General features: G+C 46.7%; 1 protein-coding gene across 2 annotated transcripts in view; it reads left to right on the forward strand.

Moving 5' to 3' along the window:
* Positions 1 to 678: 678 nt before the first annotated feature.
* The window catches only part of LOC116522269 (solute carrier family 22 member 13-like), a 29438-nt gene continuing 12970 nt past the window's right edge, over positions 679 to 17146 (forward strand). For both annotated transcript variants that reach the window (XM_032237075.1, XM_032237076.1), the window contains exons 1-5: positions 679 to 1076; positions 11416 to 11519; positions 12731 to 12885; positions 14460 to 14628; positions 16398 to 16518. In XM_032237075.1, coding sequence (XP_032092966.1) covers positions 705 to 1076; positions 11416 to 11519; positions 12731 to 12885; positions 14460 to 14628; positions 16398 to 16518 — 921 coding nt within the window. In that variant the 5' untranslated portion in view covers positions 679 to 704. The remainder of the gene's footprint in view (positions 1077 to 11415; positions 11520 to 12730; positions 12886 to 14459; positions 14629 to 16397; positions 16519 to 17146) is intronic.

Here is a 17146-nt window from a genome sequence, read left to right on the forward strand (position 1 = left end):
AAGGTCCCATCCAATTCTGGTTTGTTTGTTTTTAAATTCTAGATATAACTTCTCCGGTATGATCTGTTGCCAACCTGATTCTTCAAGTATTTCAATGGTGAACCAATTACTTTGGTAATTGATCCTCTTGATCCTGGTTGTCCTCTAAGACAATCTTTTAAGATTCCTATAACATTGTTTATAATTGATGTGTGAATCCTGTGTCCCTATAAGTTGTCCCAGGTTAGTGTGCCATCAATTATATCACATCATCAATTATATTACACACACACACACCCAAAAAAATCCCATCATCCACTCCTCTGATTTTCCTTGATCAAATTCTCCAGTCTCAAAATAGAACTCTCTCTTCAAATAAATAATTAATTGAAATTTCTGAAAGTGAGACTGACACCTCAGAAGCTGCCTATCTTTTCCAGTTCATTCCACTTTTAATCGGTCCTTATGAGCTTTGCTCCCTTTGGCTGTCCAAGCTGCAAAGTTGGCAATTAATTAACCGCACAACTTGCAGTTGTGAAAGTGTAAAAATGTCCTGTATTAGGACTATTAGCAGAAGCTCAGTAAACACCGTTCCTGCACTTCACTGAGTGCCATATCAAAGTTTATTCTCAGTTTAACCATTAATTCCAGAGTCTGTTGGATTGCAGAGGGCTATTTGGATAGACAGATTAGCCAAAGGACAGGCAGTAACAGAGAAAGCAGCCATGACTGATGTTGGGGAAATTATCAAAGCTCTTAATGATTTCGGCCGATTCCAGCATTGGCTGGTACTGATGATCACTATAATTTCACCCTTCGGTGGTTTTCATATGTTCAGCCAATTATTCATGGTCATTCCAGTGCCTCATCACTGCAACACTAATTGGTTGGATGCCATCCACTTGAACTTGACCGAAGAGGCGAAGCTGAATTTAACCATTCCCCGAAATCCTGACGGGACCTTAGAGCCATGCCTCATGTATACGCCTATGGAAACCAACCCAGAGACCATCCTGCAATCTGGATTGAACTCAACAGAGAAGTGCCAAGATGGATGGGTTTATTCTTCCAAGCCAAAACCTTCTCTGATTACCCAGGTTTGGGAACCTCATTTTCTTCCTGAATTAAATGTTTGGTTTTTGTATAAAACTGGGGAGAGTGTGCCAGAAAAGGCGAAAAATAAATGACAGGAAAAAAATAAGCATGATATTTGCAATAGAACCTGTCCCTGGGCAACTGTCTGCAATTGATAAGGAAAGTAAAATTCTTCCCACTCACAAGTAGCCCTTTAAAGACTAGACATGTTAGAAGAGATACGCAGATCACATTGTATTGATCAATTGCACCAATTGTTAGTTATTTTGAAAGCCCAATGAACATATTCATGTTAAGAACATGTGAAGTTCTACAGAGCCTGGATCTCAAAGTGGCTTCCATTCAATAAAGGAGAATATTTGTAGCTAAGGGTTGAAATGAAGGGCCCTCTGAACTTGGTTGTTTTCTTGCAGATGTTTCATTACCCAAAGCACTGATGATGTTACATAGTTTGGTAATGAAACATCTGCAAGAAAACAACCAAGCTCAGAGAGCACCAAGACTTTCATATATAGTAGTGGCCAAAATTTCCTTTTGGGAAAAGTGTATTTTCTAAAACTAGCTAATAACAGCACTATTCTGGTTTAAGCACACTTTTTGGGGGGATTAGTACCATAATATTATATATCAATGGAAAGATAATTTAATCAAGAATGTAACGCAATAACTTTTATGAAGGATTTTCTATTAGAATAGCGGTTATAGAGAAGAAAAGTAAAACAGGTAGAAAAAATGAGACACACAAAAATGATCACAGTTAATACTTAGTTGGGTAACCTTTAGCATGAATTGCAGCCTTACAACGTCTTCCCATTGAATGAACCAAGTCTTTTAGTTCTGCAGCTGTTACAATGTGAAACCAAGATTGAATGATTGCTTCTATTAACTGGGTTTTATTGCTGGGTCGCTTCTGACTAACAAGTTTCTTTAGTCGGCTCCATAGATTTTCAACTGGGGAGTTAAGGGCTGGACTATTCCCAGGACATTCCAGCAATGGAATATAATTATCTTGAAACTCCAAAAGAAAGTGATGTTTTCAGCCATCAAACCTCAAAAATACACTGTTCCCAAAGGGTTTCCATAATTTTGGCCACTGCTGTACTTCATCAGGTTTCACTAGATCCATCAACACTGTACTTCTTCTGTCCAGTTTTCTTCGTAATGACCTGTGGAGAAGTCTTTAAAAATGATCTGGCCGGAGTCCTTTAATGTTTTCACATTTTCCCCATGCATACGGTAATTGCATTATATTAAATCTTGGCTATTTTAAAGTGTCTGGATTTCAGCTCCTAGAATTCCCCCTACTAGCATGCATCCAGAGATTTTACAGTGGCCAAAGTTGAGAACCGCTGCATTATATTTCGGTTTGGTTTCAGAGCAATTAATAAGAGGGGATACATCAGTTTTCCTAAACAGATAAAAAGTTTAGACTGTAAGAAAAAGATTCAAAATTAGTGTAATGCAACTCAAGGTCACAAAATGGATGAGAAAGCTTTTGGACTGCCAAGAGTTGTTAATCAGACATATTAAAAAAAAAACTATTTGTTGGGAGGTTTGAAAGTTTGCCAGTTAGAGACTTGATAGCAAGTGAGAGGAGAGGCCAGAAAGATTCATTCTAAGATAATCCGCTACAAGCATGGCACGCTATGCAGTTTGAACTGCCTACAAAAGAGGTTTTAGAACTATTCCATCTGGGCTACTAAAATTCAGATGACCTGCAGATGGCAGCTAAGAGATGCAGAAAATAATCTAGCCCAGTGTTTCTCAACCTTGGCAACTTGAAGATGTCCGGACTTCAACTCCCAGAATTCCCCAGCCAGCGAATGCTGGCTGGGGAATTCTGGGAGTTGAAGTCCGGACATCTTCAAGTTGCCAAGGTTGAGAAACACTGATCTAACCCCTTGCTGCTACCCGTACAAGATAGCAGATATAAGTATAAACATGGACATAAACAAAGGAAGTTGGGTAGAGCATTCCAGGCGTTGATCACTCTGTGGCTGAAGTCATATTTTCGGCAATCGAGTTTGGAGCGGTTTACCTTGAGTTTGTATCTGTCTGTTTGCCCATGTATTATTGCGGTTGAAACTGAAGAAGTCATTGAGGGGTAAGATGTTGTAGAATTTTGGATACTATGCTTAGGTCAGACTGCAGGCATGATCTAACTTTTGCCACCTAAATTGGGTAGCTTCTGGGAAGAAACAAATCGTGAAATGCAGCATTTAACTGCAAGCTGACTCAGATAGAAATTCACAGCTTCCTTAGATGGTAGGAAACAAGAAATTCAACCTAAAGTCACATTGGAAACCTACCTTCTACATGGGGCTACCCTTGAAAAGTGTTCGGAGACTGCAGCTAGTCCAGAATGCAGCTGCGCGAGCGATATTGGGTGTAACGAGATACACCCACGTTACACCTGTCCTCCGCGAGCTGCACTGGCTACCTATTGGTCTCTGGACGCAATTCAAGATGTTGGTCATTACCTTTAAAGCCCTACATGGCTTAGGGCCAGTGTACCTGCGAGACCGCCTACTGCCACATACCTCCCAGCGGCCGGTAAGATCCCACAGGGTGGGCCTCCTTCAGATGCCGTCAGCCAGACAATGTCGGCTGGCGGCTCCCCGGAAGAGAGCCTTCTCTGTGGCTGCTCCGACCCTTTGGAATGAGCTACCCCCAGAGATTCGGACCTTGCCCACTCTCATGGCCTTCCAAAAAGCTGTTAAAACCTGGCTGTTCCGGCAGGCCTGGGGCTGTTGACCTCACTGTTGAGGTCCAGCCCCGACCAGAACGAATGCATGTGTTGTGATTTTAAATCTGTCTTTTTTATTATTTTTTTTCTATTATTTCTTTTCCTTTTCTTTTTGTAAGCCACACGGAGTCCTCCAGGATTGGGCGGCCTATACATTTTATTAATAAGTTTGAGTTTTGAGTTTGAGTTTTATTTCATTTGTATGCCGCCCTTTTCCCTAAGGGGACTCAGGGCGGCTCACAACTCGAACAAGGGAAGGGGGATAAATAAATAAAATAAACATAGACCACAAGGCTCTCCAGATTTGACAACTTTAAAACTTGTGAATCAGCCTGGCTGGCTGAGGAATTCTGGGTGTTGAAGTCCAGCAAGTCTTACAGTTGCCACGTTTGGAGACACCCCCCCCCCCTTCACTAAATGCTGACTTCATGGGTAAAGAATCTGAATTTGCTTTTGCCTTTCGCTACTTGCCACCACAATAAAAAGTCCTAGGTTTGCTGGACTGTTGCTTTTCGGGATATCAGGAGAGCCAGTCTGGTGCAGTGATAAAGGTGCTGGATGAAATACCAGGCGACTGTGAGTTCTAGCACTCCCTTAGAGATAGAACCGTGATGGCGAGCCTATGGCACATGTGCTAAAAGTGCGACGCAGAGCCATCTCTCCGGGCACGTGAGTCATTGCCTGTTGCTCTTCCGGGTTCTGGCACACCACCCAGTTGGTCTTTATGCACATGGGGAGTGCCAGAAACCGGAGGAGCAGCCGCTCGGTGCACATGTGCATGCTGGGAAGAGGATCTTCTGGTTTTTAGCGTTCACTTGCGCACCAGCCAGCTGGACTTCCGGTTTCTGGTGTTCATGCATGCATGAAGACCAGCTGGATGCTGCGCAAATGAGTGCCAGAAACTGGAAGATAATCTTCCCAGTATGCACATGCGCACTGGGGGGGGAGGGGCTGCTTTTCCAGTTTCTGGTATGCACACAATGGGCATGCTCCCTTGGTACCAAAAAGGTTCACCAACACTGAGATAGAATATCCATAGGCAGTCCCCCCATAGGCACACAAGCCAGCCAAGGAGACTTTGGGGGAGGCCCTCTCCCCACCTTCACATAGGCTTTTCAATGGGAAAACTCCTGTCCTCCTCAAATTCAGAAGTTCCCTAGGACAGGGAATCCCCAATCTCTGGGCTGCGGCCCACCACCAGGCCTTGAGCCTTTCTGAACTGGGCTGCAGAAGTGGTGGACGACCATGTGCGTGTACATCCCCAATTATGTGAGCAGTGGGCGACCCCGTGGGATCAAATGGTTGAAGACCCAATGACTTAAGAAACTCCTTCCAGGTTAAAAACAACAACAACACCAAACTATACTCTAGGAAGTCAGCACCCACCCCTCTCCTAGAAAAATGAGGTATTTTAGGAAATATTAAAAGGGCAGAATATTTCCCCTAAAAGGGAGGCAGAGCCAGTCTATTCTACATAACAAAGATCTCCCTCCTTCAGGCAGAGCCATAGTAGGAATTAGCAAAGCCCTTTCATTCCATCATCACCCAGCAAAGGCTCAACCAAGCTTGGGACTCAGGACAGCCTACAGAGTTGCCCCTGGATGGCCCCATTGGGAGTCTGACGACCAATCAGAACACGAGCTCAAATTCAAAAGTCCAGAAAAGGCATAAAATCCAGGCACTCTCCGCATCTCCTTCCTTCCTTTTTTTTTTGCTCGAGGCCTTCAAGGCATGGGATCATCTGTTCATCAATAAATCTTCTTTCCAAGCAGTTTCCATGAATCCAGTGTCTTTTCCCCCACTTGGAACTGAACCCAAAAGGACGTTTCTTCCAAAACTACAGAAAGGAAATTCTTACTGCTGAATGTTGGCTCACAAGTCCAGTAGTGCAACTCTTCCTATGGCTTACGTGGCATAAAGGAAAGGAATCTTTTTTTTGCGGACAAGAAGATGCAAGGCGGGTGTGTTTCTCTCGGGATAATGTTGCCGACTCCAATTTGAGTTGGTCACCAAGAGCAGAGACAGAACAGAACAGCACACACACTTGCTAAGAGAGAAATCCCCTGAAAGTGGGCTCCAGCTGCACCAGTCCAGAAACTCGGAAGATAAAATGCCTGGTCCCGCTAACCGACCCAGATTGGATCCTGCAAGAAGATGCAAGCTTGCTGCTTAGTTATCTGTCAGAAATGGTGTAGGGTCTCCTGCTTTGTGGGTTGGACTAGATCAGTGGTCCCCAACCTTTTTATCGCCGCGGACCAGTCAGACGAGCCTCCCTCGGCCTTCCGGACCGGCGGGTGGGAAGGCGGCCATCCTGGGCGCGCGTTCCGCAGGGCGGGGGGGGCCTTCCTTCACGCCAAGGCCGACAGCCCGCAAGGCCGCCCCGCCTCCTCCTCCTCGGCTGCCGGGGGAAGGGAGGGGGAACCGACCCCGCGATCCGCTCGCTCGGGCAGCCCTTTTTCCTCGCTGCAGTTCGGCGGGGGGAAAAGATGGCCCTGTGTCCTACTTCGGGCGGGCAGGCGGCTGGCGCGGCGGAGGCCGGCTGCTTCCGAGGGGGTGGGCCTCCGCGCCGCGCTCCATGAAGGAAAGAGGGGGAGAAGGCGGGCTGCGGCCGAAGGGCCCCCGAGAGCCCCGCCGGCCTGACGCAAAAAGCGCTTCGGCGGAGCGGCGGGGGGGAGGGGCGGGAGGCAGGTGACACTCCAGGAGGGGGGGCAGAGCTGCGCCGCGAGTCTTACGTAAAGCCCCCCCTCCCCGCCTCGGCGGAGGAAAACATCTCCCACCTGGGTGGGGCTGCGCGCGAAGCGCCTCGGAACGGCGAAGCTCCCCAAGTTCCCCCGAAACGGCCGCGCTGCGCCCCTCCCCCCCGCAACCTTAGTTTCTCCTTGGGAGGAAAATGCAGCACCGCCGCCCCCTCCTGCCCCCCCCTCGTCATTCCACGGGGCAGGCGGGCCGGGCGAGTCCGCGGACAAAGTTTTGCCTCCCAGGCAGCCTCCGCCAGCAGCATCCCAAGTTCGGGCCGAGGCCGCTGCCGCCGCCCCCTCCCTCCCGGGGCGAGCAGAGCAAGAGGGCGGGGGGGAGATCGGGCCTCCCCTCGCCCCCCCAGCCCCGCACATCTGGGGCAGCGGGGGGGGGCAGAGAAAGGGCGCGTTCATGAGGACTACAAAGTTGCAAATATGGCCCCCAGCCGCTGCGCGGCCCGGTGCCAGGTACTCCACGGCCCGGCACCGGTCCGCGGACCGGGGGTTGGGGACCACTGGACTAGATGACCACCAAGGTGCCTTCCAACTCTGCTAAACTCTGTTAGGGTTGGATGACTCCTGCCCTGCTCCCTTTCCACCAGTAGGTGGCAATGCAACTTAGCTGCCTATTCAAAATGCAGTTATCCTTTTGCAATTTGAAATGGCCCAAACCTAATTATGGGTTTTTTTACCCATTCCTCCCTTCCATGGTGTTCCGACTAAAGTCCAACCTAAACTTCCCTATGTCTTAAACAGCATCCTCACAACAACCCTGTGAGGTATGTGGAGGGAGAAGGGGAATTGCCCAGAGTCAACTAGGGTTCTTCCTGCACATGAGAGATGATTTGAGAACTGGTTCAGTACAATATTTCTCCCCCTTGACTCTGTGCCATCTTAAGCCTCAGGGCCAGTGGTGGGTTTCAAAAATTGCTCGAACCTACTCTGTGGGTGTGGCCTCCTTTGTGGGAGTGGCTTGCCGCCCATGTGACCGGATGGGAGTGGCTTGCCACCCATGTGACCGGATGGGAGTGGCTTGCCGCCCATGTGACCGGATATGAAGATGCCGACGACACTTGTCAGAACCACCTTAAATTGCCTCACACACAGCACTGGCATGCATAAGAATAGGATGTAAACTTGTTTTTTAAAAGGCATCTTTGGTTTGCGTTAAAAGAACTTCAACACACGCAATGTTCTGATTGCCCCACAAACGCAGTAGTCATCCTTACCTTTCACAGAGGCACTGAGTTTTATAAATAGGAGCATGATAGTGTAGAATAATCATATCCAAGGACCAGTGGTGGGTTTCAAAAAAGTTTGGAACCTCTTCTGTAGGTGTGGGCTGCTTTCCGGGTCCACTGGTGGAACCTCTTCTAACCAATTCGGTAGATTTGACAAACCGGTTCTACCGAATAGGCGCAAACTGGTAGGAACCCACCTCAGGGCCATTGTTTTGGGAGAACTACACCTGAACTGCTCACCAGGATAAGAATAAGTTTTGGTTGCTCACTTTCTCGGCTTGCTACCATCTCAGAGGAGCCTCCCTCTTACAGGCCCAGCAAAAATACAAGTCAAAGGATCAAAAGTAAGAAGAGACTGGACAGCCGTTTGTCCAAAATGGTATATGGTTGTGATGGCGAACCCGTGACACATGTGCTAGAGGTGTCATGCAGCGCCCGCTCTGACGGCGCACGAGCTGTCATCCCAGTTCAGTTCTAATGCGCATGTGTGCATGCCGGCTAGGTCTCTGCCATGCATGCACCGGGAGAGTGGAGCACGTGTGGAGCAGGCGTGAAATCCAGCAGGTTCTGACAGGCTCTGGAGAACCGGTAGCGGAAATTTTGAATAGTTCGGACGACTGGCAAATGCCACCTCTGGCTGGCCCCAGAGTGGGGAGGGAATGCGGATTTTGCAGTATCCTCCCCTTACCACGCCCGCCAAACCAGGTTCACCGAAATGGTGGTAAAAAATTTTTGAATTTCACTACTGGTGCAGAGGGGCATGCATGGGGGCAGGGGCACATGCAGGGGGGGTGCATTGCATTTGGGGGGTTCGGGCACATGGGTGCATGTGCTTTGGGCACTTGGTCCAGAAAACGTTAGCCATGCCTGGTATATGGTGTCTTGCTCAAGCGATAGGTTGGACCAGATGAACAAAGATGATTAGGGGCCTGGAGGCTAAAACATATGAAGAACGGTTGCAGGACCTGGGCATGGCTAGTTTAATGAAAAGAAGGACTAGGGGAGACATGATAGCAGTCTTCCAATATCTCAGGGGTTGCCACAAAGAAGAGGGAATCAAGCTATTCTCCAAAGCACCTGAGGGCAGAACAAGAAGCAATGGGTGGAAACTAATCAAGAAGAGAAGCAAGTTAGAGCTAAGGAGAAATTTCCTGACAGTTAGAACAATTAATCAGTGGAACAGAAATTGCCTCCAGAAGTTGTGAATGCCCCAACACTGGAAGTCTTTAAGAAGATGTTGGATAGCCATTTGTCTGGAATGGTGTAGGGTTTCCTGCCTAATCAGGGGGTTGGACTAGAAGACCTCCAAGGTCCCTTCCAACTCTGCTATTGTATTGTATTGTATTCTTCATATGTTTTAGCCTCCAGTCCCCTAATCAGTGGAACAACTTGTCTCCAGAAGTTGTGAATGCTCCAACACTGGAGGTTTTTAAGAAGATGTTGGATAGCCAATTTGTCTGAAGTGGTGTAGGGTTTCCTGTCTAATCAGGGGGTTGGACTAGAAGACCTCCAAGGTCCTTTCCAACTCTGTTATCCTGTTAAGACTGATGGCAGAAAAAGATCTAGTGGTTCACTTTGGAGGCTTTAAAAAAAAATATTTGCCACATAATGGACCTGTGTTTATTCCAAGCGTGTTTAAATTCAGTTAATGATGATTGACCCACTGCTGCAAGTTGTTTCCAAGCCTCCACTATTTCTTTGAAGTAAGACTTTCTAATGTTACTTTTGAGCTCCGGTCCTGAAGTTTGAGGGGATGCTCTCATGTTCTGGATTTTTGCTTAACCTTGAAAATGCCTTCTAGAACCTTATTCACACCCTTAATACCCAGGTGGTCCTCGAGTTATGACCACAATTGAGCCCAAAATTTATGTTGCTAAGTGAAACATTTGTTAAGTGAGTTTGCCCCATTTTACAACTTTACTTGCCACAATGGTTAAGTGAATTCATTGTTAAGTGAATCTGGTTTTCCCATGGACTTTGCTTGTCAGGAGGTCGCAAAAGGGGATCACACCACAACTGTCATAAATATGAGTCAGTTACCAAGCATCTAATTTTTATCATATAATCACGCGGATGCTGCAATAAGTGTGAAAAATCGCTCAAAACTCACCTTTTTAGTGCCATTGCAACTTTGAGCGGTCATTAAATGAACAGTTGTAAGTCGAGGACTACCTGTACTTAAAGGTTTTAATTGTGTCCCCTCTTTCTCTTGAGTCCTCCATTCGCTCCTGATCTTGAAACGTTTTTCTTGCTTGTCTCTGGACTCACTCAGTTCTATCCATGTTCTTTTTAAAGTGGGGTCTCCGGAACTGGACACAATTTACAACAATTTGTTTAGTGCAGAGGTGTGATTCCCTTACCTCCCCTACTGGTTCACAAATGTGAGCTTATGTGCCTCGTCTGCGCATGTGCATGGCCTTCTGTGTATGCGCATATCAGGGGTGGGTTTCAACCAGTTCGCAGCGGTCCACGGTTGGTCGGCGAACCCGGAAGTAAGTAACTTCCGGGAACGGCGAAGGGCCCACCTGCCCGCCCGCGCTCCTTACCAGTCTTTGAAGGCTTCTGAGCTTCCACGCAGGCGCATGGCACATACATCATCTGCGCGATCACCGCGAGCAGCTGGATGGCACATATAGCGCCTGCGCGATTCTCCGTGAGCAGCTGGAGCATCGCGCAGGTGCTAAGACTCATGCGTGAACCAGTTGGAACGGGATTAGCAACCCACCACTGGCGCATGTGCTGGTGCATTACGTCAGGGTGGGTGGGCGGAGCCTCCTGCAGCTGCCGCTACCGGTTCGCCCGAACCAGAGAGAACTGCCTGAATCCCCACCTCTGGTTTTATACCATTTCCACACATTTTTAGCATCCCTATGGTCACACGATCAAATTTCTGACTCTTGGCAACTGACTCATTTTTTTGATGGCCGCAGTGTCCCCCCCTATGGCTTCCTGACAAGTAAAGTCAATGGGGAAGCCGGATTCACTTAACAACCATGTTACTAATGGAGCAACTGCAATGGATCACTTAACAACTGTGGCATGAAACGGGGTAAAACCCACTCAACAGATTTCTCACTTAGCAACCTAAATTTTGGGCTCAATTATGGTCATAAATCAAGGACCACCCATATTCCAAATAAGGTCTGCCTAAAGTCCTGTGTAGCAGGGTTAGGACCTCCTGTTACCTGCTGTGGGTGATCCTTCTAATGATGTGCCATCACTAAAATATCTATCGTGGTCAGTGGTGGGTTCTGGATCATCTTCCAATCAGTATGGTTGGAACGGGCCCACATGGATGCACACGGCACACGCATGAGTCGTACTTGCCTGCAACGCCTCTGCAAGCCTCCGCAACGCTCCAGCTGCTCAGCGGAGCATTGTGGAGGCACCGTACGTGCCATGCGCGTGCGCAGAAGCGCCAAAGGCTTAAAGGACAGGTAAGGAGCTTGGCCGGGTGGGTGGGCCCTCCAGAGCACCGTACCAGAACAGTACCCAGTGTTCCATGTAGGCTCCGGTACACCTGTACTGGGGTGTACCACTTGCAACCCACCACTGACCATGATCATGGGATGAGTTATGGTTTCTTTTCATTAAAGTATTTCTCCTTCCCTCCTTTAAGTTTTCCTTGGTATGTGATAGAGAGGATTTAATTGGCATCTCCCAGTCCATCTTCATGTCGGGCCTCCTCGTCGGAGCCGTGGTGTTAGGACCGTTGAGTGACTGGTAAGACAACCAAAAGGATTCCAACATGCAGAATGGAAGATGGCAACTTAGGGGGTGGAGGGAAACGTGGGGTGAGCAGAAAAGGCTGGTTCAAGAGACGACCGTTCAACTCCGGAGATCCTAGACGTGTCTTCCGTAAACTAGGCCGCCTTTATGACCAGAGCTAAAGGCTTCACACATCCAGGCCAGAGGTGGGATTCTACAGGTTCGGCCCGGTTTGAGTGAACTGGTAGCTCCGAAGATCAGCTGAGAACGAACCGGTTCATTCTGGCCTTGAGATTGGCCTGGTCCACCTACGGGTTACATTCACCTACATTCCCTTGCTTTTTAGCCTAGCTGATTGGTGTGGCCGAGTAAATTTCTCTCTTCCTATGAACTGTGCATGCACGCCAGGCATCTCAGGTGCATGCTCAAGTGAAAGTGCACGCGCAGCGCTTGTTAAACCGTTAGGATCCCACCCCTGGTCCAGGCGTGGAACTGAAGTCGTGAACTTATAACCACAACTGAGCCCCAAATTTCTGTTGCTAAGTGAGACATTTGTTAAGGAAGTCTTGCCCAGGGGTGGGTTGCTACTGGCATTACTGCCGGTTCAGCATGCAAAAAATTGCAAAAGGCGGTGCAACCATTGTAAATACAGGTAGTCCTCGACTTACAATAGTTCGTTTAGTGACCATTCAAAATTACAACGGCACTGGAAAAAGTGACTTATGGCTATTTTTAACACTCATGCCCTTTGCAACATTCCGGTGGCCACTTGAGTTGCCTTCGGATGCTTGACAGCTGTTTCATATTTATGACGGTCACAATGCCCCAGGGTCATGGGATCCCCTCCTGACAAGCAAAGTCAATGGGGGAAAGCCAGATTCACTTAACAACCGTGTGACTAACTTAACAACTGCAGGGATTCACGTTAAGAAACGTGGCAAGAAAAGTTACAAAGCGGCGGCAAAACTCGCTTTTCTCACTTAGCGACCTAAATGTTGGGCTCAGTTGTGGGTTGTAAGTCGAGGACTATCTGTACCTGTTGTTGGTGGCCAAGCATCCGAATTTTGATCACGTGACTGTAGGGATGCTGTGATTGGTTGTGCCAAAAGGGTTGCAAGTCGCTTCTTTTCAGTCGCTAATGTAACTTTGAACAGTTGCTGAATGGATGGTTGTAAGGGAGGGGCCTCCTATAATGGCAAGCATAACACCCCCTTCTTCTCCTTCAGGTACGGCCGACGGCCCATCGCCTTGTTGTCTTTGTTCTTGGAAGGTGCCGCGGGAGTTGCGGTTGCCTTTGCCCCCAGTTTCTACCTCTACTGTGGACTCCGGTTTCTGCTGGGAGCAGCTCTCTCTGGGATCAACATAAGCAGCACAGCTCTGTGTAAGACGTAACCCTGGGATATGCATTTGTGTTCAGCGAATGGAAGAGCCCTGGTGGCGCAGTGGTTGGAATGCGGTATTGCAGGCTAATTCACTGCCCACTGCCAGGAGTTCGATCCTGACCAAATTTTTTATTTTATTTTTATTTTTATTACACAGACAACACATGCATACAACAATTTAAAAAAACAACAACAAAAAAAGCATCATCACATACAACATGTCGTTTGGTTACAGGTGTTTTAACATCCATATTCTCGAATAACATTTGCCATCACAGATTTTTCATCTAGTATAACTAAATGCCTCGCTTTCGTTGAACAGTATATGTTCGATTACGATTAGTATTATTTTTTCCCCCAATAAATCATAGTTCCCTTACATTCTTGATTATCTATTTGATAACGGTATCCTGACCAAGTTTGATTTAGCCTTCTGTCCTTCCAAGAATGGATTAGTTAAGTGGCTGATTTGATCATGCTGTTGATCCCAAGGGTGTGTATGTGGAATTCTTGGTTTTTTAAATTATACGGCAGATATTTTTTTTTAATGTTGTAAGCTGCCCGGAATCATCTAAATGTGTGTTCGGTGTCTATATAAATTTGCTTAATGGATAATAAATCAATAATATACATTTGATCACCTGCTCACTTGCAGTTCACCAGAAGTATTTTAACAGCATTGGCACATTATGTTAAGCAGTGTTTTACTTAAACAAGCCACGCGTAGCTTTTGTAGAGCCCTGATGGCGCAGTGTTAGAATGCAGCATTGCAAGCTGACTCTGCCGACTACCCGCAGTTCGATCCTGTCTGGCTCAAGGCTGACTCAGCCTTCCGTCCCTCGGTAAAATGAAGATTGCTGGCGGGGGAAATAGGCCAACTCTGTAAACTGCTTAAGAGGGCTGTAAACCACTGTGACGCAATATATAAGTCTGATATTGCTACTGTCTTTGATGATAATGCTGATGTTGATGATTTGGTTATACCTGTGTTGGCAAACCTATGAGACACATGCCGGAAGTGGCCTGTAGGGCTGTTCTTCGCGGGATGTGCAGCCTCACTGGCTTCTCTTCCGTGTTCCTTGGGTGGACATGCGCTGGGTAGGTGTCCTTTGTGTGCGTGTGTGTGTGTGTGCTGAAACCCAGAAGAACAGCATTCAATTGCGCATGCGTGCGCCGGTACCCAATCTCCCAGCTTTCTTGTGCATGCATGCAGAACAGCCAGCTGTTTGTCGGGTGTGTGCATGCGCTGGAAACTGGAAGTTTGGGTCCCGGCACGCGCATGCGTGATGGAACACTGATCTTCTGGGCTTCAGTGCTCCCATGTGCGCGACAGTGAGGCCGCACATTCCTCGCGGGATGGTTTTGCGTGCCATTTCTGGCGCGCAGGTCAACATGTACTGACGTAAAAGGTTAGCCTTCACTGGGGTATACCAAATCTTAAACAATTTATATAAAAGAGACAGAAGGGGAACTCATCAAATTTGCAGACCGCACCAAGATTGGGGGAGGGGGAGAATAGCAAACTGGCCATTGGTTCCCCCCCCCACACTTCTGATTCAACTTTTCTTTGCAGGCACCGAGTGGGTTGGCATTGCCTATCGTCCACACACCATCATCACCAGCCATGTGACTTTCGCTTTGGGACAGATGATCCTGGCAGGCTTAGCGTATGGCCTCCGGGACTGGCGGCATCTTCAGATTGCCGGTTCTGCCCCGATTTTTGTTTTCTTTTTCTACATATGGTGAGTTCTGGGTTCAAGGAGCACCTCAGCTGTCATCTCCTTTCAGGATTTGGTTGGATGCATAAATGGATTTTTACTACGGCACTAAATATCTTCCAGGCATTGGGCATAGCAATAGCAATAGCAGTTAGACTTATATACTGCTTCATAGGGCTTTCAGCCCTCTCTAAGCGGTTTACAGAGTCAGCATATTGCCCCCAACAATCCGGGTCCTACAATGGAGCCCCAAATTTCTGTTGCTAAGTGAGACATTTGTTAAGTGAGTTGCACCTCATTTTACGACCTTTCTTGCCACAGTTGTAAAGTGAATCACTGCAGTTGTTAATTAGTAGCACTGTTGTTAAGTGAATACTGCTTCCCCATTGAATTTGCTGGTCAGAAGGTAGCAAAAAAGGAGATCACTTGACCCCTGACCCTGCAACCGTCATAAATATGAGTCAGTGGCCAAGCGATCCTGTGACCTCGGGGATGCTGCTGCAACGGTCCTGACTATAACTGTATGAAAAACAGTTATAGTCACTTTTTTCAGTGTTATTGTAACTTTGAACAGTCGCTAAACAAACAAACCCTAACCCTAAACAAACCATCGTAAGTCGAGGACTACCTGTAGTGACATATATTCTTTGCTTAATGACCAGTCACTTAACATCCGTTTGAAATTATGACAGATTCAAAAAAGTTACTTGCAACCCATCTTCAAAGTTACAATTGCGGCATTCAGCTCCTTCATTCTCACCGTCACATTTGAGGCACCTTGTTCAGATTTACAGCTGTGATTTGTAAAAAGCCTTTTGCCTTTTTCCAGCAGAAAACAATTAAAAAAAAAAAAAACAGCCATGGGATATGCTGGATTTGCTTAAAGACCACTCGGTTTGCTTAATGACTGCATGATTTGCATAATGATGGTAACTCACTATACAATCACTGTAAAAATGGTTGTAAAATTGAGTCAAGCAATGTGATGACCTGCATAATGGCCACAACAACTTACAATCAAAATTCCAGGTCTAATTGCGGTTGTTGAATAAGGACTACCTGTATGTGTGTGTGTGTGTGTGTGTGTGTGTGTATAGAGATAGATAGAGATAGATAGATAGATAGATAGATAGATAGATAGATAGATAGATAGATAGATAGATAGATAGATAGATAGATGATAGATAGATAGATAGATATGGATAGATAGATAGATAGATAGATAGATAGATATGGATGGATAGATAGATACATAGATAGATAGATAGATGATAGATAGATAGATAGATAGATAGATAGATAGATAGATAGATAGATAGATATAGATAGACAGATAGACAGACAGATAGACAGACAGATAGACAGATAGACTGATAAAGATAGAGATATAGAGATATATAGAGATTTAGATTTAGATATACATATATACATACATCTGCCAGAAAGAAAGAAAGAGAGAGAGAGGGAGAGAGAGAGAGAAAAGAAAAGAAAGGAAAGGAAAGGAAAAGAAGAAAAGAAACTCAGGAGATAGGTAAACAACTGTTAATTAAAATAAATTTCATGTAAAACAAACAACCACAATTTATTATTTTTAGCCTAGCCCTTTTGGAAAAAAGTGGAGTGTCAATCAAAAGACTCAAGCCAAGCGCTGCCTTTTGTGTTACATGTAGTGCATGTGGGCGCATAAGAAAAAGAATGAAATGGTTGTCCTCCAGTTTCAGAGACATTTGATAGGGACGCCATCCTTCCAAATTTGAAATGGTTTGCTTGCTTGCCATCCCTATATTTTTCAGGGTCCTTCCTGAGTCTGCCCGGTGGCTCGTGATGAAAGGCAAAATAGAGGATGCTAAAAGGCTTCTCCAGAAAGCAGCTTCGGTGAACAAGCGAACCATCCCTCCGAAACTCTTGGAGCAGGTAAGTTTCGGTTTTCTGCTCCCGTAAAGTTTGTTATGGCAGAGATCGCTAAGTCAGCCAAAAATCAAATGTGGTTGGGAACAACTTGGGAATGAAGAAATTGTTAGATGAGGAGATTGTTTTGAGAAGAGACTGGACAACCATTTGTCCAGGAAATAATGAAGACACCTCCCTTGGTCAGAGGGTTGGACTAGAAGATCTTCAAAGTTTCCATTAATCCTAAGATTCTAGTCCCTCTCAGACATGCATTGCACAAGCGCCTTCTGCATTATATATATATATCTTATGTATTTATTTATTACTGTGTTTCCCCCAAAATATGACATGTCCTGAAAATAAGGCCATGCCAGATTTTTGGGGAGGGCAAAAATATAAGTCCTCCCCTGAAAATAAGCCCCTTGGACACCCCCCCAACCAGCCAGGCAGAGCGCTACTCACGACCTAGCGGTATCCTGAAGGCGCTAAGCCGCAGGAGCCGGGGGGACGGGGACAGGTGCTCATATGGCTTGGCGCCTTTGGGATACCGCTAGGTCAGTGAATGGCGCTCTGCCCGGTTGGAGGGGGGGGGTTGTTGTGTGACTGCTCATGAGCGTGGTCACCTCATGGTTGCTGTGTTGCACTGCTGTGA

Source organism: Thamnophis elegans, chromosome Z (assembly GCF_009769535.1).
Source record: "Thamnophis elegans isolate rThaEle1 chromosome Z, rThaEle1.pri, whole genome shotgun sequence".
NCBI lineage: Eukaryota > Metazoa > Chordata > Lepidosauria > Squamata > Colubridae > Thamnophis > Thamnophis elegans.